At 35.5% G+C, this 10014-nt stretch overlaps 1 protein-coding gene across 1 annotated transcript; it reads right to left on the bottom strand.

Moving 5' to 3' along the window:
* Positions 1 to 1301: 1301 nt before the first annotated feature.
* On the bottom strand, positions 1302 to 1670 carry LOC102971064 (glutaredoxin-1-like). Its single transcript, XM_042998522.1, has one exon. The coding sequence runs from the start codon at positions 1668 to 1670 to the stop codon at positions 1302 to 1304; it is 369 nt and encodes a 122-aa protein (XP_042854456.1).
* Between the last annotated feature and the right edge of the window lie 8344 nt (positions 1671 to 10014).

The following is a 10014-nucleotide window of genomic DNA, read 5'->3' as shown; positions in this document are numbered from 1 at the left end:
TCATATATATTTTTCCAAATAGACTTTTGAAATTCATCAAGTAAATTTGATGGTTAGTACTTGTGTATTACTACCAATCAGTGCTCTAGGAAAGAAATGTTCTATATTGCATTGTCTAATATGATAGTCACTAGCCACATGTGACAATTGAGCCTTGAAATTTGGCTAGTGCAGCTCAGGAACTGAATTTTTTTTCATCTTTAGGTATTTCTTTATTAGAAAAGAAATTAACCATTCACACTAGAGACTGAAGAAGGAAATTAACTTAATATTGCAATTCTAGAACAAATGTCACAATAAGAGACCCTAAAGATTTCATAGAGTGGAGGGAAAAAGGAGAGAGAGAATCATTTAGGACTGTGTTTCTCAAATTTGGCCACTTCACAGAGATAGTCTTAGGGGAGGAGGTTGCAAGTTTTCTGTGATAACACTTTAAATTTTATTTTTTACTTCTGTTCATATTCTGAACAAGGTAATACAGACTTATTACCTGGACAACCATCTTGCATAACAGAGGTGCCACAGCAGCTACACTTGCACCCTTGATCCCTGTGGCACCAAGTGAAGACCAAACATGTTTAACTTACGTGGTGTTTCTCAAATTGGGTCCTCAAGTCCTTTCACAGAACTGTTGAACATTTCCTATGAGATCTGTCAATTGTTAAGGTTAAGAACACTGGTTCAGAGCAGAGATTCTCAAGATAGGATGGGGTGGGATGGGGATGATGACTGGGGAAACACATGCAGCTTGAAAAAGCATATTGAAAATACATATTGTTTGCATAATGCAAATTCCAAAAAGTCAGACTCAACAAAATAACTTTCAAGCAGTAGCAGAAAACCAATTATAGATTCATCCCAGAGGGTCTGGGATAAACTTTGTTGAAAAACACTGGCTTGGAGCTAGAGGAGTCCTGGCATATAGAGAACAGTTCGTAAGAAACACGTGTCAAAGAGAGGACATCTTTTGGGTCCCTGACTGAATCCTAAGCTGTAACTTGTCATGGTCTTTTGGAACCTGAAGGGCCAATCGAGAGGAATCTCAGGATGTCCATCACTCTTCTCAGACCCGTGGTTTGGGGCAAGTTGGCTCAGTTTTAATACTGAATCAAAAAAAAGCAAAAGCTATTTTTTCCCAAAAAATTACACCCCTCTTTTTTTTTTGGTGAATATATTTCAGAATTTTAAGGAAACAGTTGCTGGGGCTATTAGCCCCACATATATCCACCAGGAAGTGTGGTCATCATCTGCAATGCCATCCAGCTTTCATAGAGGATATCAGCCTGGGGTCTGCTCTATACTTATTGTAGACCTCTAATTTGCTTTAGCTGCTTCAACAGTTCCCCACTGTGATGCATTTCTGTCAGATAAGTGCATCCACTTATACAATCTTTACCAATAAAGACCCAAGGTACCTTTCTGGCTCTTGTGAGCTGTTGCAAATAATTTTGAATCTTGATTGTGTAACTAGTGGCTGTGATTATCAACAGATTCCAAAAATCCTTCTGTGAAGACAGTTGACTGAGGAGCTCTTGGATTCTTCTGTGGTAGGAGCAGGTGGGCTTAATGAACACAACCACGTTTCCAGGTTGGGTTTTGCTGTTCACAAATTCTTGAGCCCATGCTGACAGGCAGCTGCCTCCTAGGGAGGAATCTTCCCTTGTAGGCATTGCTCAGGATATAAATCCATAAATTTTTAATTTAATCTAATTTAATTACATTTAAATTTAAATAGCCACACATGGTAGTGGGTACTGTACTGGACAATGAAGTTCTAGAGCCAGAAATAGGTACAGAGAAAATAGATCATAGATATTCCCATCTAGGGGGGCTTTTATTTTCCTGTATTTTCTTTTCTAATATGTGGTGATGTCAAAGTATGCAGGTAAAGTTCTTTATACAACGTCTCTTTAGCCTAGCTTCATGTCCAGGGACACGGTGTGACTGCAACCAGCTTTATTTTTGGTGCTACTAAACACTGCATCAGGGAGGGGACTTGCCATAACCTAGTAAACCTGTATGTCTTGGATTACTCAGTTGGCCCAACAGGTCTTAAATGATCTATAGTAGTAGAAATAGAGTAGTTTTCATCTTTTCCACTGTCTGCTCTCATCCTCTCTAATTATGGAAACTTAATGAGTTTCCGCCAGGAACTCTTCTGTGACTTCCTGTGTCAGTTCACTATCCTCACAGTAGTGATGGAATGGGTAGTGGAATGTTTGTTTGTTTGTTTGTTTCTTTCTTTCTTTCTTTCTTTCTTTCTTTCTTTCTTTCTTTCCTTCATGTTTAATTATTTATTTTGGTAGAGGAAGGGCAGAGAGAGGTGGAGAGAGAGAATCCCAAACAGGCTCTGTGCTGTCTGAGCAGAGCCCAGCACGGGGCTTGATCTCATGAAGTGTGAGATCATGACCTGAGCTGAAATCAAGAGTCAGATGCTTAATCGACTGAGCCACCCAGGTGCTCCTAGTGGTTGGTTTCTTATTTGATTTAGAATTTCTAGTGTTCCAGTTCAGGAATCCATAGCGTCTGCTGCCTAAGTGACCATGTTGTGTTGGATAAGCCAATCATCTGAATACCTGTCATGCCAATGCCACATATTTCTAGCTACCTAGATAATTGTATTTTGTACATATGACCTTGGCCTCTTTGCCATAACTGCTTGGACCAGAGGTGTTTGAATATGGCTCACAGATGCATAGAATGAACAGCAATCTATATGGTGGCATTAAAAAATGAGTTGAGCTGATTTATTTCTTTTCCAAGTTTGATCTAAGAAAATCTAAGTAAATGACTCAGGTAGCCTTGCAATAGTTGGTTAAGAATTCATTAGGAAGAAGCAGAACCATACCAGTGTTATTTTGGTGCCTCACAGACTAAGTGATGAGAGACCAGAAACTAAGGGTAAGCAGAGGGAGCCATTTGGTCACTAAGGGACATACTTAGTGGAAGTAAGCATACTTCCACATGCTGTGGAAGTAACAGCATGCTGCCTATGGAAGAGATAGAACAAGTGCAGGTAATTGAGTTGCCTCAGTTTCTGATGTTACAATTCCAGAGTATAAGAATGCTTAAAATAAGCATTTGTTTAAATTTATGTAATTTACTTTAGTGTTTATTTTTAAATCACTTTATTGAGGTATGATTAGCACACACACAAAAAACTGTACATAGTTAATGTAATAAAATATTATTTTTAGAGTCCAACAGCTATTAACATTCTCCTAGAGTGATTATTAGAAAAAACAAATCTAGGAAAATATGGGGACTAACCCCTGTTCATCATCTCAGAGCTGCGGTAGGATAAGCTATTAAACTATTGGTCTAAAAGAAGATCATTTCAGATTGCCTGTAGGGATCCTTCTATATTGCCACTACAAAGATGACTACCTAAAAATGACTGCTTAAAATTTTTGGTGTATTTTGTAGCTACCATAGTACTATTTTCTTTACTCTTCTTCTCCTCCTCCTTTTTCTTCCCCCTCCTCCTTCACTCCTCCACCTCCCTCTCCCTCCCTTCTTTCTCCCTCCACCTCCCTCTCCCTCCCTCTGTCTTCTCTCTATCTGACTTAATTGTAATCACACTGTATGTACTCTTCCCACACTGAATATGGTAAAAATGCTTGTTAGAGTATTATAAAAATTTTTGTTAGCAGTTTCAATGGTTGCATAATATTTTATCATGTGTGTTTGTTAATTATAACAAACAAATACATTTCTTCTGGACCTTTGTTTCACATGCATTCTTATATAATATGCTGTGATAAATATGCTTACATTGATTTTTTTTCCTGCATTTTGAAATATTTTCTGGGTAACTTAAAATTTTTAATTTAAAGTGTACATTTTTATAAGCATTCTTGGGACAGTTTTATAATTTTATCTAAAGATTTCCATAATGTGATGGCAGCAATAAAAATCCAGCAGCATTTTTATTAGAAATGATTCTTCTAATGATTAAAAATACTAAGTTAGGACTTGATAAATAAAATAGTGTCAATGTCACTCTCCACAAATTTCTCTTTTTCTGTAATTTTTCCATCATTCCTTTTGTTAGCTTCTCCCATAAAGCCTCCGATCCATCTCCTTTATCCCACTTAAATTTTGTTTTCCCTTTATTCTGCCACTCCGTTTCATACCTTTCCTCACCAAACATCTTGAAAAAAATAGTCCACACTCACTTTCTCACCTTCCAATCAGCCATTAACCTCCTGCAATCAAGTGTCTGATGCCATGACTTAAAACACTTGACACATGGTATTATAGTTTATTTTATCTTCTGCTAGACTGTGTGTGCCTTAGACTCAAGGACAGTTTTGGCATCCATAGCAATGGCACGAAATGTATAGTCAAGAAAATGAATTCATTCAACAAACATGGCATGATAAATAAAGCTTCATCCATTCTGCACTTAGGCATGCATAAGATGAATTCGTGCATAAGATGAATTTCTTTGGCTTTTGGAGTAACAAATCCAATACACCTTTTTAAGGACTTATTCTATGTTGTATTTCCTTTCCCTTAGCATTTACTGGGATGGTCTGTCCTTCTGTTTGTGTCTGTGTACCTACCTACCTAATTGTTTGCTATATATACCTATCATCTGATTATCCATCTATCTTTGTTAAATTCAGAATCTTTATTAAGTTTCTATAAATTGACTTAATAATAATCTGATGGTTGTTAATGCAAGATAATATGTACCATGGATGCAGGTAAATGGCATATTTTCATTAAAGTAATGTTCCTCTTAACTGTAGGAATAGAGCTTGGGACCAGAATCACAAAGGCCAATGTGGTTCAGGAAGTCAGGTGAAACGTAGGAGCCACTTGCATAAAGAGTCTGTGTTACATTATTCCATCTTTAAAAAGATGATACCACTAGTTAGTTATGTGGTCAGAACCTTGTGCATGGTACCAATACCAGAGGAAGTTAGGAAGGAGTGAGTCCCTTATTTGTAGCAATTTTTCTAATTGAACTAGGCAACATGTATATAAGTATATCACCAGAAAAATGCACACACATGTATTTTTGGGTTGTGTCCACTACCAAGGAATTGCTAAAGTTATTATAAGATTTTGAATGAGATGCAGTTTATCTGGAAAGACTGTGGAAAAGGTCGATATTTAAGACATATTAAGAGCTTTCATCTTAAGTCAAGAGAAGGAGAGGGTCACATGATTTAAGTAGTATGTCCAACATCCCACAACTGGTAAGTGGCAGAGCCACATTCCAGGTCAGAGGTCTGGCTTGAGTACATTCCCTGAACCTACTCACTACACTACCTCAAAAGAGCCAAGATAATGTAGAATGAATGTTACCTAATGTGACCGTATAGAAAGTTACCTTTACTTCATGGGCTGTTGTGATAGACGTTTATACCCCTCTAAGAAATGTCAGTTTATGAGAATAAGGACTGAAAGATAGGAATAGCAAGCCTGAGAGGTTGTTGCCATTTTGAGAGTGAATATATTTCAGTTGAGAAATGGATTAATTAAATAGACAAAGTCCCTTCTACCAAAAATAAGTTACAAGTGGAGTTTAATTTCATTTTATTTTTTGGAAAATCACCCAGTTGTTCTTGCGGGGTATATTATTAATAAACTATTTTTGAAAATTCCAGTTAACATCAGATTGAACATAATCACTAGTTCATAACTAGAGAGCGTTTTAAGTCTAAAAAATGCCCATATGCTCTTGACATTCAATTTTAGTCCGTCCCCCCAAAACTTTTCCATTTATAGTCAATTCTTGTTATTTATGGTAGTTATGTTGTGTAAGATAACTACAAATACTGACTTAGTGAATACTGACTCACTCCTCCTCGGAAGCACAGAACTGGGTTCCTGTGAACTTCAATATGTAACCTTGTTTCATGTGCATTTATGTTTAAAGATACTTTATTTAATATATATTGTATGAACACTGAACTCATAGCTAACAACAGTGAACTCATGCCTGAATGAAGTTTATCTAACACATGTATTTTCTCCATAAGATACATACAGTATAGCCTTTAAAAAAAAAAAAAAAACTTTAATATGAAATTTATTGTCACATTGGTTTCAGTATTGCCTTCTTGCATTAAGGACTTAAGCACTATGCTTGAAAAACATTTTTATTTTATTTTAATTTATTTTACTTTGTTTTATATTTTATTTTATTTTTAGAAAGAGAGAGAGAGAGAGCATGAGTGGAGGAGGGGCAGAGGGAGAGAGAGAATCTTAAGAAAGCTCCACATCCAGTGCAGGGCCTAACTCCAGGCTGGATCTCTCCATGAGATCATGACCTGAGCTGAAATCAAGAGCCCAAAGTTTAACTGACTGGTGCCCTGAAAAACATTTTAAACAGCACAATCACCAATGTAAAGCACAAAAATGCAAAAAATTTAGCATTACATAAACCAAGAAGAGGATACTTGTTTACAGTATCAGAATTGGAACAAGGTGAAAGTTCAGCTGAAAATTTTTATCTCAAATGGGAATGTGCAGGCTCGGTGACTCAATTTTCTTACTACCTGCACATGTTCACAAGTGACAGTGAAAATATGAATATTTATTTGGGGGTGATAGGTAAATTTTTGCAAGTCATCAAATTAAAAAATAGAGAATGTGAATAATGAGGATCAACTGTATATATTTGCCCTTGTATTTCATTAAAACACAATTAAGGATGGGATTTAAGATAGCATTGATAACTGAAAGGATTCAGAAATCCTTTTTTCTCAAGGGGATTATTTCTCCATGTGTCACAATGTTTTTAGATTGTCTTTTAAAAATGAGAGTCAGAATTACTGCTCTAAATGGTTAAGAATTATCTTGCTGAGAAGAGTTAATGGGGTTAACTGGGTTTAAAGTCTACATTTTTCTTTCCGTATCTCTTGGGATCATTGAGGATTACAGGTATTACAATTAGATAAACCTTTATAAAATAGTTTTAAATATATTCATATAATGAGCTATTAAAGAAGCTGAATTTGTCAAACTGCTGGAGATCAAAGACAAACCTGAAAAGTAGGCAGGGAAAAAAAGACATGTTACCCTAAAAAGTGGCAATAGTGAACTTGATGACCAGCTTTACAACACATAATACGAAAGCCAGAAGACAATGGATTGTCATCCTTAAAGAGTTGAAAGGACATAACTACCAACCTAGAATCATATAAATTGTGGAAATACCCTTCAAAATTGAAGGCTAAATAAAAAGACTATTTAAGACAAGGAGGATATTAGACAATTTAATATGAGCACACCTGCAGTACAAAAATGTTAGTTCATGCTAAAGAAAAGCAATCCTTGACAGAAATTGTAGGAAGGAATAAAGCAATAAAACAATAAAATATAATGGAAAGATACATGTGTGGGTAAAGATAACACATTATTGATTCTTTAAAACAACAACAAGAATATTGCCTTGTAGGGTTTATAACGTGTTAGGAGTAAGATATATGAAATCAGTAAAGAAAAGGGGAGAAGGCTCTAAGCAGAGTTAAATACTTGTGAGTGCCTCACTTTATTTGAGAAGTAGTAAAAGTACTTAGTTAAGATGATATGTAATAAGTGAAGGATATGCGTTGTAAGCTAATACAAGAATGCATAACTAAGAGAAGAAAAAGAATAAAAGCTAATGATTCATCTAAAAGAATGCAAGAAAAGAAGAATGAAGGAACAAAGAAAATGGAAAACATAGTAAACAGACAGCAAGATCTTAGGCATAAATTTAAGTATTTTTAATTACATTAAATGTAAATAAAATAAGCAATCCAATTAAAGGATAAGATTATCAATCTAAATAAAAAAACAAACAAACCTTGAAACCCAAATGTTTACTCTTTATAAGAAACACTGAGAATAGGTTGACAGAAAAATAGATTAAAGTAAAGGATGGGGATACCTGTGTAGCTCAGTCAGTTAAGCACCCCACTCTTGATTTCAGCTCAGATCATGATCTTATGCTCCATGGGATCAAGCCTTGTGTTGGGCCCTGAGCTTATAGGGTTGAGCCTGCTTGGGATTCTCTCTCTCTCCCTCTCTCTCTCTCTGCTCCTCCCCTGCTGTCTCTCTCTCTCTCACACACACTCAAAATAAATAAACTTTAAAAAAAAGAAAGAATAGAAAAAATATATAATTCTAGCACTAACTCCAAAAAGCTAATGTACCTATATTAACATAAGATAGGATACATTTTGAGGTAAGAGATTACATAATCTTTAATGTCCATTCCACCAGAAGATACGAAAGTCCTAAATTTGTATGAACCTAGTAACAAAATTAAAAATATATATATAAAGCAAAAGTTGGCAAAACTAGAAGGATGAATTAACACTTTTATAACCAGAGGTGGAGATTTAACATGCCACTTTCAGTTATGGAATAAAGAAGAAGACAGAAAAATCAACGAATACAGAATATTTATATATAGAACTAAGAAAATTGACTGAACTGAAAAACATAGAATGTATGTGTAGCTCTCTAGATTCAACTAATTCAGAATGCACATTCTTTTCAATTGCCAATGGAACCTTTATAAAAGTAGACCCTATGCTGGACCATAGATTAAGATAACAATTTTCAAAGGACTGAAATAACATGGAGCATGTTAATGAAATTAGAAATTGATATTGTAAGCATTATTAGAAAATCTCCCCAGTTTTTAGAAGTTGATTGTTAGTAAATGAAAAAAAAATCACAATGGAAATTAAAGTAATGCATGGTCTTGAAAATACATTATGAAAGTATAACCTATCAAAACTCCCTCAGGTGAGAGTCTTAAAGCTGGGGCACTAGGTGTTTGGTCTAAATCCTTCACTCCCCAAGGAGAAGGTGGGAGTTGTGAGTTCCTTCCTGTTTGTATGTTGCTGTGCCAGGGGTAAGGTTTATGGAGAGTGTGTCTCAGCCTTTTCTATCTGTTTTAATGTGGGTTTTTCCTCATTTGCTAGATGTGTGGGAGTTGCTTAGTTTCTGGATTTCTTTCAGAGAGAATTTTTCCATGTGAACCTTTAGGTTTGGTGTGTCCTTAGGAGAAGGAGAGTTCAGGAGCCTCCTATGTTGCCATCTTAGACTGGAACCCCCTCTGGTCACTTGGACATCAGACTTGTTTTGTTCCTATTTCAAATAAAACATTCACTATTTCACTATTTTTTGGTTAAATGCCTTAAAATTTTTAAAAAAGCATTTATGTTATCAGTTTTCTGGGAATTTTTTAAAAAAATCATGAATATCTGTTTAATCTTATCAAATGCTTTCTTTACCATTATGAGAATGATCATATGGGTATTCTCCATTCTCTTAATAAGATGAAGCACATTGATTTTTAATGTTAATTCAACATTGCATTACTAGAATAAATGGGACTAAGTCATTGTGTTTTTGGTTTTTTTTTTTTTTTTTATATTATATATTGCGGGATCGAGTTTGCTAGCATTAAGGATATTTTTTTTAATTTATTTTTATTTTTATTTTTATTTTTTTTTAATATATGAAATTTACTGTCAAATTGGTTTCCATACAACACCCAGTGCTCATCCCAAAAGGTGCCCTCCTCAATACCCATCACCCACCCTGCCCTCCCTCCCACCCCCCATCAACCCTCAGTTTGTTCTCAGTTTTTAACAGTCTCTTATGCTTTGGCTCTCTCCCACTCTAACCTCTTTTTTTTTTTTTTTCCTTCCCCTCCCCCATGGGTTTCTGTTACGTTTCTCAGGATCCACATAAGAGTGAAACCATATGGTATCTGTCTTTCTCTGTATGGCTTATTTCACTTAGCATCACACTCTCCAGTTCCATCCATGTTGCTACAAAAGGCCATATTTCATTTTTTCTCATTGCCACGTAGTATTCCATTGTGTATATAAACCACAATTTCTTTATCCATTCATCAGTTGATGGACATTTAGGCTCTTTCCATAATTTGGCTATTGTTGAGAGTGCTGCTATAAACATTGGGGTACAAGTGCCCCTATGCAACAGTACTCCTGTATCCCTTGGATAAATTCCTAGCAGTGCTATTGCTGGGTC

Source organism: Panthera tigris, chromosome A1 (genome assembly GCF_018350195.1).
Source record: "Panthera tigris isolate Pti1 chromosome A1, P.tigris_Pti1_mat1.1, whole genome shotgun sequence".
NCBI lineage: Eukaryota > Metazoa > Chordata > Mammalia > Carnivora > Felidae > Panthera > Panthera tigris.
This window is presented reverse-complemented; position numbering and strand designations above follow the sequence as displayed.